Below are 26,539 nucleotides of genomic sequence, written 5' to 3'. Positions count from 1 at the left end.
ATGTGTTTTTTTGTATTAATAATAGGATTTTGTATTGAGGTCTGGAGGGGCCAAAAAAGTTTAGGGAGGCAGGCCCCCCTACTCCCCTGTGGTTGAGGGTCTATACGCAAGGTTAACATCGTGTAATATAGAACATTCCTTTTCACAATAGAAGGCATGACTTTACGATGGACACTTTTGTAAAGACTTTATTTATTCACTGGATTGCCCATGGAATTTCGACACCTGATGATTAGGAGCTACTGGTGAGTACCAGTATTTATTTTTCTTATGTTGGGCGTTTTTCCATACTATTCCTTATTATTTTTTGTTAAATATTTTTAATTTTTTAGCAAATATTTTTCATTTTAGCACATAAAAATAAATATTTTATAGTCTTTAGCACAAAAAATCCGGGCATTCACATTTTAAACATGAAATAAAAAGATATTATTTTGTTTTATATTTTCCTGCGATCAACTTGAACATTGATTGGCTATTGAATTTGATTATTTAAAACAGGGCCGAAACAAAATCTTTTGAACGAAACTATTGAATTCAAGACAGGAGTGACATCAGCGCTGACATCTTTTTCCTCAAATAGTCATGAAGGTATTGTTTCAAGCGTGCTTTGACCGTGTATATCTAGTATTGATAAGAAAACCATGATTCACTCCTTGAAAGAAAAGAAAATTTATAATTAACAGAAGTAACATTACAACTATTGTTTATAATTTGCATTAGCCTAAAACATAGTTTTTTTTTTAAAAAAAAAGGTTGAATTGTTAGTAATGATGGTATCGTAAGTTTTATATTAAATGAAAAGTGTAATTTTTTAAAAAAACGTAATTTATCTGTGAATACGATTTTAGTTTTGAAATTCACACCTCTCTCCCGATTGTAAAAATATCAATGGGCCGCAGCGCTTTTTTATGAGCGAACCGTTATGTCGCGCTCTGACATGTTAAGAATTTTACCCAGCAACATTTGAGAATGCGAGTAATAATGCGTAATACGATGTACTTTTGTTTGGGTGTACGTGGTAGCAGACAAGTACAAAACGCACGCAAATCGTGTACACGATCAACGAAGTGATTTTTATCGGTGTTGAACGTGTTGGTGTTTGTTTCTTTTATCAGCTTCGATCACGGACATGTTAAAAGCTGTCGTGTTAATTGGCGGTCCCCAAAAAGGTAGTATTAATCATCAGTACTAAAATAAATGGAATACTGTTTATTTCAGGCTAAGCGATAATCTGTTTTAGGATGCTATTAACCTGGTACATTAACAATGTATTCTCAGCTATATTGTATAATATTGATAAAACACATTGCATAAATTTACGTGCAGGTCAAGTTCTGGCTCACCACTCGAAATAACTGATGAAAAATTATAATACATTAATTTCCTTTTCCTCCCCTAAAAATAATTGCGCTAGGGGAGTGACAAAAATATCACACTTGGCGTAGGCAAAGTTCAAGGGCCCAAAATCATAATAGGTTCACTCGAGCAAACGGTTCTACCAAACAAAATGTATAGGTGAAATACGACGAGAAACATTTCTTTCACCAGGGGTGCCCACAAGGGGGGCTATGACGCAAACTGCGTCATTGAAATATTTTGGGGGTGTTGAAAATCTATATAAATATGTTTGAGGGGGTGTAAGATTAATCGAAAAGATTTTTTTTTTCATGGAAGAACACCTACGGATAGACAATTGAGGGGGGGTGCGTCATGGACATGAGGGGGGGGGCACCACTGCTTTCACAGATCTTATTGTGCTTCAAACTAATCTCTCTGGGCGACATAACAATAGCCCTCTTGGCGTAGATGAAGTTCAAGGGGACAACACAAACCAATTTTTACTAGCCATTTAAAGCAAGAATGCTATGTAATCAAGTCAGGACAAGGTGAAGGTGGTGGGTTGAGGGAGCAGGCGCATCAACGATGATGCGCATGCACGAAAACGACGATCCATGCGAAAGGTATACACTGACATTTCCTGGGTGAGCCCACAATATTTATGTACTAGTACCATGTTGAGAAACTTGGTGATGTTTTCTCCGTAGGCAGCGGCCTCATGTTTTAATATAAATTGAGTTAAGTATAGGGAAAAATGATTTTGTCTGTTGTATTTTGGAATACTGCTTTACGGTTTTCTAGGTACGGTTTGGCATCCCTTTGTTTCGAATATATTCACCTTTCTTAATATTTGGAAAAACCGCATTCTTTTTTAATTTGACTTGGTACTGAAAGATAGCATCAGTTAATTCGTTCAGTTTATTAACTTCTTTTGCTACTCAGTTTCGCGCGAACACTGCACCCTTAACATCACAAACGTTTAGAGCCTTTCCCATATGTTTTCCACAATATTAATATTGTGTCCCGGTTCTCTCCCTATACAGCAAAGAATCATTCCATTCGTTTCACATTTGTTTTCCCACAATGCTACTGCTGGGTCTGGATTCCGTTTCAATGCGAGTTTGTGATGCCATGCAATAATGAATGAAACTACACTGCAGCGAGGTTTCAATTCGTCGCCTGCAGAAATTTGTTCCTCATAAATAGGGCAACCAACTTTATGCTTTATACAGATGTATATTATGCTTTATTTCTCCTTATATTATGCTTTTTCCTAAATTATGCCTTAATACGCTGTTCCTTCAATTATACTTCATTTTTACCCAGTTCTATTTCATATTTGTTTTATTTTACTCGTTTTTATTACACAAACATTAAACTACTAATTTTTCCTACTGTAAATTACATCAGTATAAAATAATATCTCATTTTGTGGAGTTTTCCTTAAGCGGCGTTTCTAAGAAGAAACTTGTAGCTGCACAATAGACTCCTCATATTTAATGAATTCTGAACAGTACAAAATAGATATTGCATATATTCTTGATTTTGCATCTTGGAATAAGTACAACCAGTCTTACCTGTCTTTCAACACAAAGTGTGGCAAAACAAACTTTCTGCGGAAGATGCGAAGAGAGGAAGAATTCGAACTTTCCATTGTTACACCTAAAGGCAATTTGCAGTTGAGTATCATTGTTTGCGGCATTGATGACAGCCTTTGTTGATCATTTTTTCTTTGGCACAAAATATACTAACATATTTTTCTTTATTGTACACATACACTGGGTTCTGGAGTAAAAAGCATTAAGTATTATGCTTTATGCTTTATTTCTGTAAATTATTCTTTATTATGCTTATAAGATTAGCAAATTTGGATATGTAAAGTTGTGAAAATCACAGATATAGTACCAACCATAGGTGAAAAATTCCATTATGCTTTTACTGCTTTTTATGCTTTATGGTTGCCCTACTTATAAATATGTCTTTTCATGCAGAGCATTGAATTTTACCTGTAAATTTTCCAAAATGTGGTGTACTAGAACTTGCCCAGCATCTAAACTTAGAAATAGTTCGTTCAGATTCGGTTAGTGGGGTTATACAGCAAGGGCGCCCATGTGGTTTCCAAGGGAGGCAAGTATAAGCTACGTTTCAAATATAATTTCAAATTTTGCTGTAACTAATGTAAAAATTCTATTGGGTTTTCGATATTCCCAAGTACAATTTCCTCTTGGGGGGGCAAGGTGGGGCGCTTGGGCGCCCTTGTTATACAGTGACTGTAAATATAGTATATTAAAAAATCGGTGTTATCCCATTTTATGAGGTCACAGTTTCATAAAAATTTACGGAAGATATATGGATTCTGATTTCGAAAAAGGATATATAAGAAATCGGAATATTTGTGGATAACTATTCTATCAGGCTTTGTTTCCATGTTGTCAAACTAAAACACAATAACATACTGAACAAGGCTATGTGATAATATGTGTGTGTGTGTGTAAAAAAATGTAATAGTTTCAACACAATAACTGTGTCTTCATGAGAATTCTACTCGTAGCTATTTGGGACTCGATCATTTCTTATATATTCCGGAGATCAACTTTTAATTAGGCTGCGCCCCTTCATTAAAAATTTACACTTGTGTTTTTTCACTTTCACTTGTTACCTGCATACGTATCCAGTTAAAAGTTTGTTTTTTTGCTGGATACATTCTGCCCTGTAATTATCCTTGTTATGTTCCCTTATTAAGTTGTTCTCTCTCTTTCTTTTGCCTTTTCATTTCTTCTTCAATAGAATCTTCATCCACTCTTTATTTATCGGAATTCTGCATTCCAATTCGTCACCTTGCCTCCTGCCTTCATAATTTCCCTGATTTCTTTTCATTTTCTCACCAACGTTCTGTTCTCTGTTTCTATGACCTCTGCTCCTTCCCACCCTATTCTGTGGGTTGTCTCTTTCTGTACTTACATATTACGTTGTTCCTTTTCAATCTTACGTTATCTTTGTGCTGTTTTATCCTTTCTTCCATCTTCTTTTTTGTTTCTCTTATGTAAATTTTGTTACACTCCGCGCATCCTACTCTATATATTACCCCCCTTTGATTTTTGTCCACTATTCCTTTTCTCTTGGTTTTTCTGACTACTTCAGTTATTCTGCTTCCTCCTTTTATGTATGTCTTTAATTCCTGCTTTGCGAAGCATTCTCTTTATATTCTGTATTCCTTTGCCTAGAGTTTCTATACCAAACCATTTTTAGTTCTTGTCTTCTTCCTCTTTCTTCCTCTCCTGCTATGTTTCTTCTGACCCTATCTTCTTCCTTGTATCCATTTCACCGTAGTTATGTCCAGAACTTCTTTAAATCTCTTTCCCTCTGTTCTTAGGTCTGTGTTTAGATCTCCTGTTCTTTCTTCCATGCTTTTTATGAAATTCTTCGTACCCTCATTCACATCACTTCTTCTTTTGCGGCACTACACTCCCGCTGCACACTCTTTTTGGTAACAAGATGTAATAAATTCTTCTCCTACCGGCTTCCTTATTTTTATATCTAAATAGTTTATCGCCTTGTGTACGTCTATTTCATTCTCTAGTCTAATCCCTTTCTTTTCATCTTCCACGCTCTTTGAATTTCTCCAGCTGCCTTTTCGTTCCCTTCCATATTCTTAAGCAGTCATGCACATAACGGCAAAAAAGAAGCAGTCTTTCTCCTCCTCTTTCTAGTGTCTTCTTCTCCCATGGATTTTCTTTTCACCTATTTTCTCTTCTATTATTCTCAATATTTCTTTTCTCTTAAGGCTCGGGAACATACTCTTAACTATTACTGGTAATAGGTCAATACTTAACTTTTATTATTATTATTATTATTATTATTATTATTATTATTATTATTATTATTATTATTATTATTATTATTATTCATATCAGATAGTCTTGTTCAGTGTGTTATTGTGTTTTAGTTTATGGATTTTATCTGTAGCATGCGTAAAACGTGAGAATATATACTACAAAATCTGCACTTGTAAGCGCATAAGAACGTTCTGTTAAACATGGAAGCAACAATAGACACTGATGTAAGTGATCCTTAAAGTTCGAAGTATCCGAAAGGTTCGTTCCAGCGAGCAGTCTAAAGTAATGTACTGATAGTGTCTGAGAACAGTAGCAAGGTATGGTGGATCTGACAATGTCCTACTCAAATATCAAAGAAGATTAAGACAGCATTTCGAGTTACCTGACGTGTGAAAAGATAAAACGTTAGAATTTCAAGGAATTCCAAAGAAATTGATAGTGGAAAGATGCAGAGGAAAGAAAAAAGGATTGGTGAAAATTCTATAAGGACGCAAGTTAGTTGTATTGTCATATGTAGTTTACGCGCATACTCATCATCGCTGACGCACCTACTCTCTACGAACGCACTCCTTCACTACCTCTCGGGCTCCCCTAATGTACTTCTCTCCTGACTCGGTGAGGTAGCATTTGTTCTTTTTAGTGGCCACTTAACATCAGTTGGTTCGTGTTTTATACTTAGCCCTCTTCAAGTGAATCTGGTCCTATTAATGCAAGTCCTCTCTTTGAAAAAGGAAGTAAGTGCATATTCTGCAAGAGAAGTTTATATTTCGTGAATGTAAGTATGCCCCCACAAAATGAAATCTTTGAGTTTTACATCCCACAGTTATGCCCGGCTAGGCTGAAGGAGCTGGTAATGATGAAAAGTAATGAATGAGATGGAGGAATGAAGAAAGTGGGAGGAAACGGGAGAACCCGAGAAAACCCACGCACACGATGTTTGCCCACCACAAAGTTCACTTTGCACAAGCTGGGGTCGAACCAGGGACCCCAAGCACTAGAGGTGAACGCTCTACCACTGAACCACCGTGGCCCCGTCCCCACAAAATGAGTTAGCAAGAAAACATCTTTGATTTTTTTTAATCCCTTATAAGCAGAATAACAGTAGCAGCACGTATACTTCTTTTGTATACCAACTCCTGTTGACTCAAAACTTACATTTTAAGCTAGAGACTTATGTCCCTCTATCGATTAAGCATTCTGCGGCCAACTATACGTAATAACTTTGTATTGGGGGGAAGGGTCCTGATGTCTTCAGAGGTTATATTTTATCGACACATTTTATCATATCGCGTCTGAAATGCGGATAAACAGTAGCGGCGTATGAAGATAATGACTATATACTTGATGTGTTGTACTTGAAATCAACGCCTAATAATTTGTTCCATTCCACTTTTTCTTTTTGGCCATGCCCCCAGGAGGGAATTTGTTTCAAAACTCAAAGGCAGACTAGTAGTACTGATGGTTAGGGAACTGCGGCCTTTCTATTTACAGTCATTGCAACTTAAAAATATTTAAAAATACATACTTTAGGAAGTGCAATATTTAAATATACATACTTTAGGAGGTGCATAGAGAAAGAAAATAGACAAGTAACGCTGAGGCAAGTGCTAATTGCAATGAATATCAATGAAATTCATTGTAAAAAGTTAAGATATAAATCAACATAAATGAAACCTTAAGGTTCTTTGAGTTTTACCCGAAAAATTCCCAAATAGGCCTATTGAGCAACAGATGTTTAGAGTGAACCAAAATAATTATTTATTTAGCGACTTTCACCTAATTTTAAGCATAGATTAAGAATAGAATTTGCCAATATATAATTAATATAAATGCATTATATTTTTCATGAAATCGACTTGTGATGCAATAAAAAAATATCGTATTTTGTATGTGGCGTTATACTCCCCGGAGCATATTTACTTTAGAAGATTACAATAGTAGTGCCTTTAAATACATCATACTCTAAGCAAAACTAATCTCGTACTGCCTTAAAGGAAACTCTTATCTACTTTAATGTCTATCCCTGGACTACGGAATTTGTTCGGAGATCTACTATAAAGATTGGGTACCAGACTAAAAAGAAGGCGAGTGGCATAAAAGGTTAGAGTGCTACTCAATGTACCTGTCATTTATAGTGCTTTAGGCTGAATACTTTAGCAGTAAATATACACTTCATCGTATCAATTAGGTTATGTGTATAATTTGTATTTCTTTACAATACGTCTCTTAAGCATTAATGTTACCTTTACCGATTAAACCTCGAATTATCCGGTTTGCGTATTTTATGCGTAACGTATATATAAAGAAATGTGCTCTTGTGAAACAGATGGATTATTTTTTTTTTCTTTCTTTCTTTAGGGACCAGGTTCCGCCCTTTGTCTTTAGATATTCCGAAACCGCTGTTCCCAGTAGCAGGATTACCAATGATCCAGCATCATATTGAAGCATGCACAAAAGTACCTAACTTAAAGGAAGTGTTATTAGTTGGCTATTATCCGGCAACAGAGTTATCACAATTCGTTACAGATATGATGCAGGAGTACAAAATAAATATTAGGTGAGTCATTCATGATTGTTTAAACATAATAATAGAAACATGATTACATATTCACTTGGACTAATGCTTGTATACGTCTCTTATTTAGGAATTGGAGAAATTTTCAGTGGGAACTCTCATTATGTTCAATGGCGTCCTCTTAAAGCGTCTCCAGCAAACTACACACACACACACACACACCACAGGGTCACACAGGGTATCCATCGTTTTAGTCAATACTATTTATCAGAACTTAAAGTTTGGTTCAAAACTCGAATCAAAAGGTAATAATAATTTCCTTGAGCTCAAAATATTGTAAAATTTTCTCTGTTCTATAAAGTAGAGCAAAATACGGTGCACGGGTGTTTGGACTTTCCCATCACCTTTTATTACAAAAAGTTCCTCTTGAATACAAGTATGTTACAATAAGTAGAGTTTCCTCTAATTATGTAGGTTAAAATGAAAGGAACCCAGTGACCAGGCGTCTTACGGTGTATTGGTTAGGTGTCTGTCAATGACCTTAGAGCGTCTTAGAGCATGGGTAGGCTGCTCTCAATGGCCAGGCGGCTTAGAGAGTTGGTAGTTTGATCAACCAGGCGAGATAGATACTTCTTAAGGTGTGCTCTCCTCTGTTGCTGACTGCTGTCCTCTGCGTCACTTGTCAAATGTTGGCGATGCTGGACGACGTCCTCTTCGTTGCTGTCGTCTGTAGTGTTTGTTTACTTCAAACACGTGTAGTAGAAACACATGGTGTGAAGACATGTGGGAACCTTACAATATACAGAGGCGGTAACCAATTCTTAGAGTCCGTATTTGGAAAACCTAACGCATGTTATGATTACATACATCAAGAATCAACACATCTTTACTTAATCAAAGCAAATGCTTGGAAAAACTTTCGTTTTGAACAATTTCGAAAAAACAGGAACTGAACAAGCAATGTAAAGTTATTGGGGAGAATTTTGATATGAATATTTTAATATAAAAGTCTAAATTAAAAAGAATTTTAATAATCGTATCCAAACTGCTAGAGCCAAAAAATGGATTTCTTTACCACTCTGCCCAGGTCTAATCCACAGATTACAAAGAATAGCTAAGAAATAAGGTTTTATTGCCTAAATAAAGTTTCTAGGCAATGTTGAAAAAGTTTTAGCTGATTATAAAAATTACTACTCGATGGCTTATCTTCATCAGGAGTTTATCAATATTACTTCCAAAGAATTCCAGCTTATATTTCCAAAGAATTCTACATAGCTTAGGTATGACGAAACTTCCTTCATAGTCACTAGAGTCAAAGGCCATTTCGGAGACATTAAAGAGGATGACCAATCACTTTCTAACCTGTCATCTCCATGCGTCCAAACACGAAATTAATGGTTTTCAAGTAAATTGAGAGGAGCGTTTATGAATCTTTTTATATGGACAAAAAATCCTAATCTGGCTAATTACTAATAGATTCTATAGGGTAAAAAAAAAAAGATAAAAGATAAAAAGCTTACGTTGGACTCAGCTCGATCTTTTCTCTTTAGAAGTTAATTATACCCAATATTTCGGCCCACTATGTGGCTATGAACACAAGCTGTAGTATGTTAGACCAAGATGCGTAAACAGTAAATAACCGTGAATTTCGTTATGGAACCTTGAAAATTTAGATAATTTTCAAATTAGTAGGAAACGTCAGAAGAAAATAACTTTTTTTTTTTTTTACTCCCGTTTTTTTGTATGTGCAGACCGTGAAGAACGTGAAAAAGCTGTGAATTTGATTATTTAGTTTGGGTGGGAACCCTGTAGACGGAATATCACTAAAGTTGCATTTTGTTAATGTTCCGTCGTGGGGTTCTGCCCTGTAAAAGAGAAATAACCCCAAGTATTCGGAAAAGTTTTCTTTTATGTCAGTTATACTTCACAAGATTTATTAAGTCCGATCTTTGTCGTAGAAATTAAGACTTTCTCGTGGAGTGTGTGATTGGATTTAATAAATCTCATGTTGTAGAATTGACAAAAACGAGAGTATTTCCGAATACTTGGGACTATTTTTCTTTTATAAGTTAAGGAGCCAAACAATAACAAAATGCAACTTTAGTGAGTGTTTCCTGGTAACGTAATATCCTAGCTCGTGTTATGGCCACAGAGCGGGGCGAAATATTGAATATAATTAAATTGTAAAGGGAGAAGACTGGGTTGGGTGCAAGGTAAGTTTTTAATTTTCCTAGTCTGAATCTTTACAAAGACATCTTCGACAAGAGATGGGACACGATAATCAACTATCATCCTGAAACATCAAAATGTGAAGTGTACGGAGTGATATAGTACAGGTCTGCTTTAACACAACTTTATTTCTATACATATATACAATTTCGGTTCAAAACTAAACCTGCAACAAATTACTAAAAAAAATAACTGTAAGGTTAAATACAAATAGGTGAGTTCAGTTGGTATTAGATAGCAATTTGTTTGAATTTTCTGTATTTTACGGGATCAGTACAGAGAAATTATTGTATTGTAATTCTGATTAGTGCTTTCTGTAAAATAAATAATGAAAGTGTGTTAACAAATTGTACAAGCTGAAGGTTAACACTATTGTTTATATTCTCAAAATGACAACCATATATTATATCTGGACATCATAAAAGTTTTGAATAATGTCAAGAACAGTTTCAGAGTGGTTTTATGAAAATTAAAACAATAATAATATGAGTGAAATTTTTGTTAGTAACAGCTTACAATTTAGAGGTATTTATCTATATTTGTATTACCAGAAGATACACCTGATGAATTTGCCGTAGATGCTTTAAGAAAGTGACACCGAAGAATTTCTATTCAAAAAATTTATTTGAAAAAAAAAAAAAAAAAAAAAAACCTGCAATTACTAAATTACAGACATACACCAACATTAATCCAAGTGCAAGTAAATATTGAGAACTTATACTGCGTCACGAGAAGTTATGAACTGTTTCGATAGTTGGGTCTCGTACGAACAGTTCGACTCCACTCCACTACGAAACATCTTCCACTACAGTAGTGCAAACCCAGATAAAGTTTAATTTTTCTAAGGGAAAATGAAGGAAAATTCAATATATAATACTCAAAATGTTCACAACAAAACGATGAGTCTGTGCTAATCGAACTACTCATATATACTTAATTTTATTATGTACATTCAACGTGCCATGAGTAATTACTTACCAAACGTATTGAACACATGTAATATAACGGATTGCTCACATCCTAATGTTTCTCAGTCAATTTTCTTCGTATATTTCGAGTGTTACATTCGGACACTTTCTCAGGGACACAATAACTTAAGCACTTTGTTTCACATTTGGACTTCACATAATTTTTGTATCAGCCGTAGTAATTTAAGAACTACGAGAATTATGAAAATTTTATGAAGATTATATGTGAAAAAAGGTCTTAAGCCATTTTGTGTCCCTGAGGAAGTGTGCCCTTGTAAGACTCAAAATATAGGAAGAAAAATTGATCGAGGAACATTATGTAGGTGAGTAATCCGTGAAATAAGTAATCCCTGAAGTTGGTGGAAAGAAGTAATTATTCAACAAAATAAGTTAGTTGTTTGTAGTGGTTCACTAAGAAAGATCTTACTACAGGAAATACAAACCAGTTTGTCAAGTTTATTTGTGAATTTAATTTTATCTAGCCCTAAATCACTTTGTCAGTGTGTTTGTCATGAATTTTTTGTCATCACCACCTTGACACTGTTCCTCGCTATGTCGCAACAAAGTGGCTAACTTTAGATGCACTTGCCCAAGTAAGCGTTCAACAGACATATATTAACTTCAAGTAATTTATATCTGATCTCAGGAGTTAGTGCAGAGAAGTACTTCTTCAACAGAAGTCTATACACTTGTTTTGTTGAAGAACTAATATTGTTTGTAATGGTTCATTAAGAAAAACCTTACTACAGGAATGAAAAGGAACCGGATTCTCAAGATTGTTGAATTTAACTTTATTTAGTCGTACAATACTCTGTCAGTCTTTACCATGAATTCTGTAGACCTCATCAGTTGGTCACTTCCCTTCAACACACCTAAGAAACCGCCACCTTGAGATACGCTTGCGCCAACTAACCGCGCACCTACAATTCAGAGATATCACCTCCCATTTTGCATCATCACTGTCGTCCGCTTGTAAACACGCCTCCATACTACCCCGCCTTATGTACTACAGATGATCACGGGGTAACACTATTAACAACAGCCAGGTGCTGCATGCGGTGAAACGTCTATGTTTGCCACCATCAGTTTCATTGAAAAATAGCCAACCTACAGAAGGTATTTTGAATCGCATTTTAATGTAGACTATAATGTTAGCGCTTCTAATCCAGTGATTAATCATCATCTAAATATTAGTTTGTATTTTATCAATAATACATAGTGTATAGTATACAGGAAAAATTATCTTGTATATACGATATAAAAACTCGAAATGTAATAAATATTAATATCAGTTCGTTATTCGCAAGCATGTTTTAAGTTTAATTTCGACATGCTAATTAGCTACAAAGTGCTACGCCATATTGTTTTCTCTCTTTCAGTATGGCAGTAGATCGAGATAGGATCGTCATTTCCTTGAAGCGCTCAAAACGTCCGCGTTATCCCATCTTTCTTAATAGCAGCATACCCAAAGTGACCGTATTGTGCCTTTGGGAACAACCGCTGTGTTTTAACGAGCAAACAGAGGAACGAAAGAAAAGACTTGTCATTTGTTGTCAATCTCTTGCAAGCCCATCTGATGGGAAATGATTCGAGCGAGTAACGAGAACAAAGGATACTCGCAGCTCAGTAAACTTATAGACAGCTCGCAGCTCAACTTTGGATTGAACTACTAAATATTTTGCAATGTAGATTATGAATTAGAAGCCTGAGTGGCATCTTATCTTTTTGTGCAATCACCGACAGTAGACATAAAAGCAATAAGCAGTACACTACTTGCTCTGTTTTTAGAAAAAGTACTTTGAATAGAAATTTTCCTCATTTTTCCCGTTGGGTTTATTGATTTCCAGAAACATAGAATATTAAAGGTTATTCTAAAAGGGCTTCTAAGAAATGAAGGTCACTTAAGTGTCCAACATATAGAGGTGAATGTAGTATTAATAGCATAGGAATAACATTGCTTCAAAGCAGTCAAGTTTCAAGATAGACAGGTTACCAACTTACAGAGTAGTAAGACAAGTCTTATTGGAAAATGGAATGTTTCATAAGAATAGAGCTAAATTAACAGGCTTCACTGTATATAAGATTCTTGCTTATCCGGCAGAATCAAACCAGGTAGTACTAAATTAGTAGCTGTTTATTAAATGAGAGGCAAAGAATTCATCCGAAAACTTCGGAATAGACCACAGCCATCTTATAGAGAGCCTAGTACATATATACATAATACTATATATAATGAATGTTTTCTTATATTCTTTCAGATATTTACAAGAATATACACCATTAGGTACAGCTGGTGGAATTTATCATTTCCGAGATCAAATACGTAGTGGAAGCCCTGAGGCATTCATTGTATTGAATGGTGATGTTTGTGCCGATTTCCCGTTGGTAGAAATGTTAAAATTCCACCAAAATCGACCAGAAGGTTGCTTAATTACCATTTTGACTACGGAAGCAACAAGACAACAGTCTATGAATTACGGTTGTATTGTTGAAGATAAAGAAACTTGTGAAGTACTTCATTATGTTGAAAAGCCATCTACGTTCGTCTCTGCTTTGATCAATTGTGGAGTTTATATATTTTCCATAGACATATTTCAAACAATTGCAGCTGTATTCAATAAGAAACAAGAAGAATTTTACAGGTATGTTTACATTTTTCATAATCTTATAATTCAGTTCGTACATAATCTTATAATATATTCATAATCTTACAATATATTTGTTTCGTAATCTGTAGATGAACGATCTTTGATCTAGGATCTTTCCATATCTTACAGGGATGAATAATAAATTCTGCAATATTGGTACAACGTAAATTATTTGCGGCGTGTCATGTTTAGAAAGCAGTTTAAGACGCTAATGATGCTCGGTAGCACGGGTATTGATGGTTATGGAGTGTTGCGTTTCATGTGTGATTTGACAACCGCAAAGATAAAGGTACAGCAAAATATAATTCGAGAACTTGCTTTACGAGTTCGAAATGTGCCGTAACGCAGTAGAAGCATCCCGAAACATTTCGTGGCGAAAAGCGAAGGGACGGTTCATCACAGCACAGCAACCCGATAGTTAAAGAAATTTCTCTTAAGTTGCGCAACTTCGCCGATCAACCAAGGTTAGATAGCAGTGAATTCCGAAGTCGTGTGCCAGACTATAGAGGTAAATTCGAAGACAAGCACCCGGAGGGTATGAAGTTCGTTTGATATCTTAGTCTATTGTGATTTGTCATCGTCGTGACCTTGACAAAAGTATCAGAAGCTGTCAAATTGCATATCGGTAATTGATTTTAGCTCAAGCACAGAGGCAAGTGGACATGATCCGTTTTTTCTTAAAGACGGTAATAACCTGTGAGGAAAAGTGAATATTTTCCGAAATCCTAACGTACATAAGCAGTAGTTAAAGAAAACCTATGCTGACTCTTGCCAAATTGGTGTTCCAAATATAAAACGATGTTCTGCGTTTGGTGGATGATAGGAATAATTCATTACAAGTTCGTTCAGTATGGCCAAACCGTCAGTTCTAAACAGTACTCCAAACAATTAGAATTGATGTATGCCATTGTGTGCCAAAAATAATCTGTATTGCTGAACAGAAAACGAGTGCTTCTGCAGCAAGATAACCTAAAACCTTACACCTCTCGAACGACCTGGAATGAATTCCAGGAACTTGAAGTAATTGAACTGATGCCACACACAATATATACTCCTGACCTCGGATTATTACTTGTTCCGAGCCATAGCTCACTTCCTGCGCAGGTGATGCTTCAGCAACTAGAGGAGATGGAAGCTACAGTGCAGCAGTTCTTTGCTTCGAAGGACAAAAACTGGTGTCGGCGTAGGATTGAAGAAGTAGCAGAAAGGTGGCATTACATGGTGTAGTATAGTGGTCTCTATTATAAGTGTTAGATAGGTTTCGTTGTAATTTGATATATAAAATTGTAAGTGATGGACATATTGCAAAACTTCTTACTCGCTCTTATATTTGTTGTAATTTTGATATTCCTAGGAGTGATCTATTTAACCACAGAACTGAATCATCATTTTTTTTTTTCGGTTAATGCTACGACTATATAAGTTTAATAATAGGAGAGTTTTATTGTTTGTTATTTTATACTCTTAACACGAATCTATTAACTATTGACTGCAGGCTCCATCGAAAGGTACATATTTATTGTGTTACGAAGCAAAATACCCCCACAAGTAGAATGAAGGATTTGTCACTGTTCATTTATTTTCACTATTTTTGTATAGTTTACAACTACTTTAAATTATTGTATGATTTTTTTTTTTTTAAATTAATAGGAAGTTAACAGCATAGGAGTAAAATATACGGAAATATTTCCATTGCTCTGCACACAGGCGACAGTACATTTTACAGTAGTATTTTATGCTTAACGAATTAATAATACAGAGAGCTTTACTTATGCGGCATGCAGCTAGAACTTGTGATTTTCTGAAATTTGAATTCGAATATTCTAGTCAAATATGTAACAATTATTGAGTCAACTTTAATTTTCAAACAAATCATATTCCTAAGTTTCTTTTTGTATTTTTAGTGAAGGTTTTGATCTAAGTAATGGAAAAGAGGCGATTAGATTGGAGCAGGAAATTCTGATGCCTTTAGCAGGGACTAAAAGAGTGTTTGCGTTTTCTACTACAAAATGGTGGTCGCAGCTGAAGACGGCAGGTTCTGCTATCTATGCAAATAGACATTACCTAGAGCTGTATAGACAACAACAACCTGAAAGATTAGCCTCAGGAAAGAATTATCAAATAATCGGAGATGTATATATTCACCCAACGGCTACTGTGCATGAATCTGCAGTGGTATGACTACTTTCTTTCATTTTGATCAGCTTCAGATAACATTTCCTTTTGTTATTTTTGTATTTCATGAATTGTTTGCTGCAGTTTATTGTCGTGTCTATATGTTGCACGAATTTTTTATATGTGTTAGGTTTGTGCCAAAAATAGAAAGATTAAGGACATTGGCTTATGTGGAACATAAATGTTAAAAGAAACTACTTTTTTTTTTTTTTTTTAGCTTATTTAAAATAAGTGTGTCGTTAATGCGAAGAATTTTATTCTAATAAACACTAACAATAGGTGACAAACCTAATAATAATACCGTAGTATACATTTCCCATTATTGTATTTAATATGAATAACTGTTGACTTAAAATAGGTATAAAATGTTGGATTGTTATATGACATTGTCAAATTACAAATTTGCTTCTTTCATTTAGAATACATATTTTACAAAATTTATTGTCCACTACTATCTCATAACTGGTGTTCAGTTATACAAACCAAACTATTTAGTGTAACTTGTACACTGTAAACGTTTTTAATGTATAATTTAATATGCTTGAGTTTGATATTAGTAAGGCCGGCCGCACATTGACCAGAATGAAGACAGCCAAGTCGCAGCAGGAGAGGATGCAGAGAGAGAGGCCTGAGTGCATTGACCGTGTGCCTCAATCACATCGTTGGAAAAGTCTTTGTCTAGCATGTTTGAGTGAATATTTGGTATGATTTTTTTTTTTTTTTTGCATTACTCAGTGTAATGTACCTCGGCTCGGTTGTCATGTCCTCTGATCAATGTGCAGCCGGCCTGAAAAGGAGGCAGCGCAGTTGGGGAACGAAAGGAAATTAGGATCAGTATATCATTGAGCCTTCAGTGTCCTTTGAAGAGTAAAGAAGTATATTCAGAGTAAGTAAGAAGATAGCTTTGATACATTTATTCTACACTGTAGGAATGTTATCGGTGTGTAGGATGTGACTCTTCAAGCAATTAAAATTCCTTAAAATAGGTGGAGATTAAAAAGACTGGTACGGGGCCGCGGTGGCTCAGTGGTAGGGCGTTCACTTCTGGTGCATGGGGTCCTGGGTTCAAACCCTGCTCCCGCCAAGTGAACTTTGTGGTGGACAAACACCGTGTGCGTGGGTTTTCTCGGGGTTCTCCCGTTTCCTCCCACTTTCTTCATTCCACCATTTCATTCATTTCTCATAATCACCGTCTCCTTTAGCCTAACCGGCATAACCGTGGGACGTAAAACTCAAAGATTTCATTTCATTTAAAAAGACTGGTACTTAAGGGAATGCTAACATTATTAATATATCACAAAGTTCTTGGTCAGATAAGATAAATTATTAAATGAGAAACGAATAGATATGTTCAGTAAAGAGGTTTCCTTTTAAGCGTTCTTCACATTTGTTCCGAGAGGACAACATCGACGATCACGAGTATATTGTAAAATTACTTGTTTTGTTTATCAGTATGTTTTGTTGCATAACCATGTAAGAATGTGTTGTTTTTCCCTTCTTACCTTTCCGTACGCTCACACGAGAATTTCTTTGATCTAAATGCATTTTTTTGTAAATATAAATGATCATATATTGTACCTTCTACTTTTAAAATTATTTTACATACGCAAATTGAAATTCTTGTTCCAATGTAATGTTTATTTTCTTTCAGTTGGGGCCTAACGTGAGTATTGGACGCAATGCAGTCGTTGGACCTGGAGTAAGAATACGAGAGTCTATTATCCTGGCTGGCGCTCACATTCAGGATCATAGTATAGTTCTTTATAGTATTGTGGGTTGTAACAGTATGATAGGAGCTTGGACCCGAGTGGAAGGCACACCATGTGACCCAAATCCTAATAAGCCCTTTGCGAAAATGGAGAACGTGCCACTTTTCAATTCTGAAGGAAAACTTAATCCATCAATTACAATTCTTGGTAAGTATTGGTATTTATGCTTACATTAAAATGTTCAGGTAACATTCTTTTCGTTCTTTCTTTCTTTTTTCTTTTCTTTTTTTCTTTTTTTTCTTTTAATTTTACTTGTATATGAACACTGACTGATTAGAATCAAAGTTTCTTTAGATACATTTATCTAAAGATTATTTAAGTCATAAATTAAAGAAACTGCTATTTTCATGGAGATTAAGATTTAACTGTCGGCGTAAATCTACCGTAAGATTTTTATCTCACAATATTACAATCAGAATTCTACACGCCACTGACTTATTTCACATGGGAACGACGTATTCTTATCCATGTTATTAAGAGTTTCGATGTCATTATCTATGTGGTGTTCTGTGACTGTAGATGTTATAGAATTCATGGTTTTTAACTTTCTCGATTAATCTTTCTCTGCTTTGAACTTTCGTTTTCGAAAACTTACAATCTTCCAATGTCTTTCAATACAACAGACAGATAAAAAAAGTAAAATAAAATGAAATAAAAAAAAAAATTTAAAAAAAAAGTTAAAGGCCGCGAAGTTAAGGGAGACGGGATTATAGAATTATGAAATTATGGAAAAGAAAGCTGGGAGAAGCCCGAGAAACCCTCGCACAGATATTTGTCCACTACAAATCCCACTTGGTGAGAGCTAGGGTCAAACCAGGGATCCACGCAACAGAGGTGAGCACTAACACTAAGCCACTGAGGTCCCAAATTACTCATTTATATATCGATTAAAAAAATGTCTAGCCACCAGTCCGAAGTTCAAGTTCACAGTTTCTCTACTTATTGTGACAGTTGTTTGTGAATTTGGACTGTGAAAATGTAACATTTTTCGTTTCGTAAGTGAAGAGCTATTGTTATGCTTACTCATTTGTATGTTTCCAATTTTACTTTCTTTGATATTGGTCACGATAATGAAATGTTGTATACAGAATACGGAGTAGTGATGTCTGTTTTCGGCCATTAAGCTATGTTTTCTTTTCGCATTAACGTCCTTATGCGTATCGCTGTGCTTAATATTTAAATGCATTTACATTATTTTTACGTAATGATGTAGTAGGGTGCATATTAATAATTACAAATTAAAATTATATATTCACCATAGAACCCAATTGATAATGGCAAATCAGCGCTACGTTTCGACGCATGAAGATGATGGTAAGGTGTCATTGAAACGTAGCGTTGATTTGGCGTTACCAATTGAGTAGTTTAGTTATATAATTCTATTTTTTATTAAAAATGGTCACATTGCTTATATTATAATGATAGAATTCTTTCCGTAAATATGGTTCCTGCTTGCCACTCTGTACTTCTTGTTCACATTCACTTCCAGATTTTTTAGATTTTTTTTCTACTGTCTTATTACAACATTATCTGTCCAAGTCAAAATCTTCATCATATTGGGGTAACATCACTATATTACAATCCCACATATGTGCTGCGTTTCATATTATAGTATATTCTTTGCATGATATATCCCTTCCCTCTGGTTTGAAGGTATCTGATCCATTGATGTATCCAATGCCGTGTGAGATTGCTGTGGACAGCATCGTGTCTGTGAATTCTCTTGAATTTTTCTCGTTTTCTCCTACTAATTTAATTCATCCAGTTCTTTCATCACTAGATGTCTGCATGGATACAAAATATAACATCTGCATGCATCGATAATAAGATAAAAGATAAATGCACTTTATTTGTTGTATGTAACAACTTGTGATTTCAAAAATAATTTCTAAAATAATAATTCTAAATACCTACCTTGTAGTTTTTTTAAATACTATGATATAATATCAAATTCAAGTTAACATTAAGTACAATCTCTTCTAATTGTAAATCAATACTCTTACTAAAATGCAATAAACTTAATCAGACACAAATCACGAAACTATCGAAACCAAATATGCACTTGCTAGATAAGATGCTTTCATTATTTCAAACAGAAAAATTGCCAGGTTGATACGCTCAAATAATTTCAGACCACATTTTTTAATCTTTATGTCGTTACTTATAATGGATAAGCACCTTTGTTCAGTACGCCAAGTTGCAAAGAAGATTTAAAATTTTGAGAGAGAAGAATGAGCCAACACATAAAAAAAATAATGAAAAAAAAGGGGAAATCAAACGAAATACAGTTTTCTTGATCCGAAATGATACCAGCAGTATATGAAATCAATACCTAGGAAAATGATCATGAAAATCCGTGTTTTTTCACAAATTCGCAATTTTATCATCCATCTGCAAAGAAAGTGAAAATATATTCACAGAAAGCTGTATCATGCGAATATCCGCTTATTATCTATTGCCTTTGGAGTACAAAACATAACGGTAGTAATGTTAAGCTTAAGATATAATTTTATTTAATTTGTTAAAAATAATCTACATTCATAAAAAAAGCATGCTTTTTTTTTTTTTTTTTTGAAAAGGGGAAGGTTTTAGTGTGCTGTATCTGAGATTTTGATAACCTTGATAAGGGGCCTATCCGGTTGCAATGATGTGAACAGACTTTGTGGGAGATGGCTGAAATTCAGCTCAAATGTAGAAGAGATTATAAATTCTATATTCTAAACGCAGATTGTCCTAAAATGGATGGAACATAGTAAAAAAAAAAAAAAAAAAAAAAAAATCACGAAACATGAACATTAAAGTCAATGGAAAATCAATGAAACAAATGAAGTCGTCTACATAATATCTCAAAAACTATAATAAAGAGATGGCTAATTGAAGATTTAATGCAAAGATATAATGGAGAACTTAGAAACAATGTATAGCACGTAAGGTAAACATAGATAGAACTTTGTCAAAAGTCAAGTTGTTTGAGTAAAATGAATAATAATGATAAAGTATATGCGTCTTCTGCGAATTACACAGAGCGACTCACGCTGAGGTTACGTGCTTGAAATATCTCACATCTGGATTTAGAATCTACAGACTCGATTTAGCACGCAGTGTAACTTTTGAGCTGATCACGTGACCGAGTTGACCAGACGTTATTGCAAACCGAATGAAAATTAGAGATTTAATAGGATTGGTTGATGTAAATAATAATTTAGAAGAGCTAGGTAAGTTATTATTATTATTATTATTATTATTATTATTATTATTATTATTATTATTATTATTATTATTATTATTAGACTTCTAGTATTTTCACTTCAAAAAACGAAAATCTGTGCATTATCAAGATTATATCTAGAAGCATATAGTTGAGATTTGTATATTTACATTGTTAATTTCATTGAAATATATATGATTAATAAATAACTTTTTTCCCCTTTCTTTTGAAGGTTGTAGTGTGATGGTGCCCTCAGAGGTGATCGTACTTAATTCTATAGTCCTTCCATACAAAGAACTGCCAAGGAGTTTTAAAAACGAAATAATTTTATAATATGCATTCTCTGTTCTAGTTACTTGTGCCTTAAACTGGTGTGTGCGTGTGTGTACGTGTATGTATGTTACTTTGAAAAGAGCCATTTTGTGAATATTTGTGAATACTGCCTCGGAATTCATTACATATAGTGCTGTGGAATTTAATCATTATTATTTCATTTTCTAATTGCGAGTACATGTATGCCATGATGAAATCTTGCAACTGAAGTAGAATCAATGTTTTTTTTTTTTTTTAAAAAAAAAATTAAGTTTTAAATGATTAATTTATTATTCTCTTGATCTTTTTAAGTAGAAAGTGAAACTGTCATTGTGTATACTATCGGAGTTTGAGTTTTTTTGTTACAAGAGGAAAGAAATTTGGACAATAAAAAGAAACGTTGCCAAGACTTTTCTTCAGTAGCTAGAAAAAATTATGTTGTCGAAGACTTTGTGATGCATATTATTGAAAAATGTAAATACAATGGGCATCCAATAAAGTTTTGCACAATGGGCCATAACTTTTTAAATAGTATACCAGAACCATGAAATTTTATGTGTATGTACACGTACTTGTGTGTTTTGTGAACATACGCGTGTTATACTCAATGTCTCTTCAATCCACCACATTCAGCCCACCATTCTTTTTATACCATAAGTGCACTTTGGTAAAATCCCGGACTCTGTTACACGACTGTTTCATACTCACAGAGCAATCTCGATCACTAGCAAACTGCCTACAACGAAGTTGGGCCTTGAGACGGCCAATCAGAAAGAAATCGTATGGGGCCAGATCCAGTCTATAGGGGGATTGAGAGATCACTTCCCAGCCCATACTTCGGATTTTCTGCTGTCTATGATTGGCGGATTGGGTTTGTTCCTTTGTAAGCAAGAGTGGCACCCAACGGACACAAAGTTTTCTGTGAACTAAGGACTGTATTAATATTAGAACATTACCCATGTAGAACCCAGTCGCTTCAATAAGCTGTCGTACGATTACACATCTGTCAATGTATTCTTTGTTAACGTCATTGATTGCAGTTGATTGTCTACCGATCCTTGCTGGTTCAACAGACTGAAATCTCACCACTATGGAACCTTTGTACCCATTACTGGGGATTGCTCCGCTTCATTGTCTCATCCTCATATACACGAAGCAATTTGTGTCGGATGGATGTGGCTGAGTAATCGCCGGTTTTATACAGGAACAATGACCGATCGTTGGCAGTGCGGCTGTCTACTTCCTTCTCCATTGTGGGCATATCTGTAAATAGAGGAAGAAAACTTTTTTTAGAACTTCAGTGTAAGAGACACACGTACATGAAGAAAGAAAGAAAAAATTGTTCTAGTGCTAGCCATAAAAAAGTTATGACCCATTGTACACAACGTTTTGAACGCCCTTTGTACTTCTCAATTTGCTAATAGAAGACTGATCTTAATACTGTGCTTCATTTTATCGTAAATGTTTTGGATAAATCTTGAGAAACCTTTCATTAATTCTTTTATACTCAACAGTTCGTTCCATTTCGTAAAGAGTTCACCAAAGATGCTGAATATTGTGAGCCAGTACTGTAGTTTAGTTAACATTAACGTTTGATTGGTTATTCTTTGCTGTGAATTTTGTGAGTTGGGTACATATGACTATTCTGACTCGGTTTGTTTGGTAGCGTAATACTGAAACTTGTTGTTTATTTTATTTTGTTATAATTTTGTGTTACCTTCCTGCCATATGTAGTTATTTTCTCATTAAAACTTTATGTTGAAGTGTGATTTTGTGGCTAATACAACGTCTTCCATTTAATGGCATTAAGAAAATAATTTGAGCTCTCAATCTAGATTTTATATATATATATATATATATATATATATATATATATATATATATATATATATATATATATATATATATATATATATATATATATAGTTAGATAGATAGATAGATACATATAAAATCAAGAAATAGAATTCGTGTTACAATTTTGTATACGATATCACAATCCAGATTTCCAAGATAAGTTTATTATGATTAGTAACATATTAGTCTTAGATACTTGATTCAGTAGGGTGCATATTTTGTATTCATTAAAAAAAAATCTTAAAAGTACCCAAAATTAACTAATTGTGAACGTTTTGGCAGATAGTTATTGCCTTCTTAAGAACATATCCTTTCAGAAAACTAACGATGTCTGTGGAACTTTATCCCTAATAACATTTTTGCCAAAACGTTCACAATTAGTTAATTTTGGATGCTTATGGGGTAAGTGTCTTTTTAGTAAACACATTAGTCACTTTTTATTTTCAATATACACAAGCGGAAAATGAAAACAGCAACACCTAGAAGGAGTACTCCAGGACACTGAAATTCTGTCAAGAAGTTTGTGTATGTATCTAGAATTAAACGAGAGAATGTGATTCGTATAAAGTATGCTGTTAACAAGGATGTACATACAATCCAACCAATGTCTTTTCCACAAACAATAACTGCATAGACTTTAGCGACAATTTTTGCTTACGGGCCTACACATCATGACACCCAAAGTGGCCTCCAGATGTCATTGATAAATACAGTTTACAAGACGTTTCTTTGTACATAGGCGCTAGATGCCTACTCATCCATCCTTCATACCCAGGCACAAACGACTTTCACCACTGAGCACCATAAGGCCTTATTCTGCTGTCTATGAGTCTGTTCTCTGTATCTCTATTCATGTTGCTGAAGATGAAGGATGTGTGTTAGTACACAGATGCATTCCTGCTTCAAAGAGACAGTTATAGATGGTCTGACTGATATTTCCAAAATGAGCTCTAATAGACTTCTGCTGTTGTTCATTTTTTCAAAATAAGATAACAAATATGTTGGTCTTAATAAGTCTGGTCTGTGATGAACCAAGTCTCCTCTTGGGTCACCTTCCTTCCTCCTATTTCCACAACACTGGTACAGGCAAATAAATTCCGATCAATCTTTCTACAATTTTCCCAAACGGCCATCTGAGCCTCCAGCATGTCGTAGATTAGATTCTGTGACACTGCGTAGACACGATTTCGTTCGTGTTATATATCTGTTTTATAGTTCAGTGAACTGTAAAGATTATGTGAAACCATAAAGCCGGCTTGAAATATTGGCATCAAACCTCTATCTACATATCAGCAGATTAAGGGTATTGCGCGTTTAGTATTAGCGGGAATACAAATAACCTTGGATATAAAATTGTGTAATGGTCAATCTTCATTTGTTATTATTTTCAATTATTTATTTATTTATTTATTTATTTATTTAGTTAGTTTTTCTTTTTTTTTTTTTTCTACTCATGTTTGTTCCAAAGACTTTATAATGTTTTAATTATAATGGAGTACGATCTGGTATATTAATGGGGTAATTGATTGTGAACACTTGAAAAAGATTTAGAGTGTAATTGTTGCCTTGAATATTCTAACTGTAATAACAGTATATGTATAATGAAGCTGTAAATTACGGGACCTTGCATAACAGATTTATTTAGTATCTACATATATAAAAAGTATTTTTTCTGTTTAGCATATGATATCTTTTTCCATTCATGTTGTGACACCGGGCCAAGAAATTGAGAACATCTCTCTATGCTAATGATTGCCAAATGGCAGCCTGCGGGCCGGATCTGACCTGCGAATATATTTCATCCGGCTTGCGAGTAAAAAAGTATGATTTTTTTCCCCTTTAGCCCAGCGTTTCCCAACCGGTGTGCCGCGAGTGGGCCGCTGGTGTGCCGCGAGTGGGCCGCTGGTGTGCCGCGAGTGGGCCGCTGGTGTGCCGCGAGGAAATGAAAACAAAATTATTAATTATATAGTAACCAAATTACAAGACAGGAAAAATGTGTATTTGTATTTCACATTACTATGAACATCTACAATGGAAAAAAATGAACCTCTACTGTAATTGTAATATATTATTGTATATACATACATTACTACTACACAGATTGTATTTCGAAAACAGAATTTTATTAATATTTAAAAATTGTGACGTATATTAACCATGTTAATAAATTATAAGTTTCACACTGAGTTACTTGTCCGTACATTTTTAATCTTCAAAAAGTATTTATTATCATTGTTATGTCCATTATTGCTTCTTTATTGTTACAGGTTATTTGGTAACTGGAAATTTAAAATCTTATTCTACCCTTTCGACAAAGCAAACACTCATACAAATTACCTCCATCTGTTTTAAAAGTACAAGAGATTTGTTTGTTCGTTTGTTATTTAGTGATCTTCCTTAGTGAAAGGTTGGATACAGTCTTCAAAAAGAAAGTGTACTTTTAAAAGCCTGAGTCCTATATTTCATTGGGACTGTTTTCTATTTTTGAATTAGAATGAAAAATAAGTATAATGATTTGCGATGGAGGAAAACCAGTGATCGAGCTTTTTTTCTCTGTGAGGAGGTGGTCAGTAATCACAGAAAAAATTCGACGGTATTTTCTATTTACTACTACTACTAATAATAATAATATCTATGAGTGTGCCGCGAGAATTCAAGTTACACCCGTAGTGTGCCGCAAGTTGAAAAAGGTTGGGAAACGCTGCTTTAGCCCATTCGTAACAGGAAAAGTATAGCTGGTCATCACAATATACCTGAATCGAGACATGACTCTTTAACTATGAAATATTTTCTTCAGCCTTTTGGTCACAGAGCCCATTCTGCAAGAGAAGGCCGGTGGTATCGTAGGATTTTTAAGAGCATGCAGATCTCATAGATTTGTTTTCAATTGTTCGTAGCTCTTTGGTTCTAATTAGCGTAGCCTGGACACATGGAACAAGAAACGGGCAGGATGCATAGAATAGAACAAAAACTTACAGAATAGAATATGATTTTTCGTAGGAGGGAATAATGTTTGTAGTTCTTTCTTTTTCTTTTTTAAAATTGTTTATGGATTTTTGACAAGGCTCTGTTCGGGGTTCGAAAAGGGAGTGGGACGTGGAAAGGAGTCGCCCAGGTGCTGATTTGTATGATATTATCCCGGTATTCCCGGCATTGTTTTCAGTATATTTGCTGATCACCTAGTATCATGTAGCAGATATTTTGATAACAGTTCTTGGAAACATAAAAAAGAAAGAAAGAAAGAAAATATTGGACAACTAAGTTTAGAAAATATTGCTCGTACCCGGTAACTTAATTCAAATTATTGATTCACTTGAATTTCAGGGAGGGGCCACGGTCCCACCATGCTTCTTTCCTGCAGACGTCGTTCTTAAGTTGCCATCATTTGTGTTTATTTATATACTAGTAGAAATACCCGATCTTCTCACGAGCATAATAGGTTTATGGAAAGTGTTTGAACCCCTTCACGCCTTAGGATATGCATGACAATGAAAGTGTAATGATAAAATTCCGTAAGATATTCTATTTTTTTAACCTTCTACCGACTTGGCATCACCCTCAAATCAAAATGACATGATAAAAATGTAGCTCAAGCTATCTACGAACTATGTTCCAAAATCAAACTGTTCAGTCGTTTTCACGTGATGCGATCACAAAATATTAGACAACAACTCTTTCAAT

At 34.6% G+C, this 26,539-nt stretch overlaps 1 protein-coding gene across 1 annotated transcript; it reads left to right on the top strand.

The window, feature by feature from the left end:
- Positions 1-986: 986 nt before the first annotated feature.
- Positions 987-22,850, top strand: Gmppa (GDP-mannose pyrophosphorylase A). Its single transcript, XM_081742404.1, has 6 exons — positions 987-1,172; positions 7,536-7,734; positions 13,148-13,531; positions 15,442-15,712; positions 17,364-17,628; positions 20,922-22,850. Exons 1-6 carry the CDS (start codon positions 1,133-1,135, stop codon positions 21,020-21,022), a joined length of 1,260 nt encoding a protein of 419 aa, XP_081598530.1. The 5' UTR covers positions 987-1,132; the 3' UTR covers positions 21,023-22,850.
- Positions 22,851-26,539: the final 3,689 nt, after the last annotated feature.

The sequence above is a fragment of the Thermobia domestica genome, chromosome 2, assembly GCF_964235325.1.
Source record: "Thermobia domestica chromosome 2, izTheDome1.hap1.1, whole genome shotgun sequence".
NCBI classification, from domain to species: domain Eukaryota; kingdom Metazoa; phylum Arthropoda; class Insecta; order Zygentoma; family Lepismatidae; genus Thermobia; species Thermobia domestica.
Note: the sequence above shows the minus strand (reverse complement) of the source record. Positions and strands in the feature narration are given on the sequence as shown.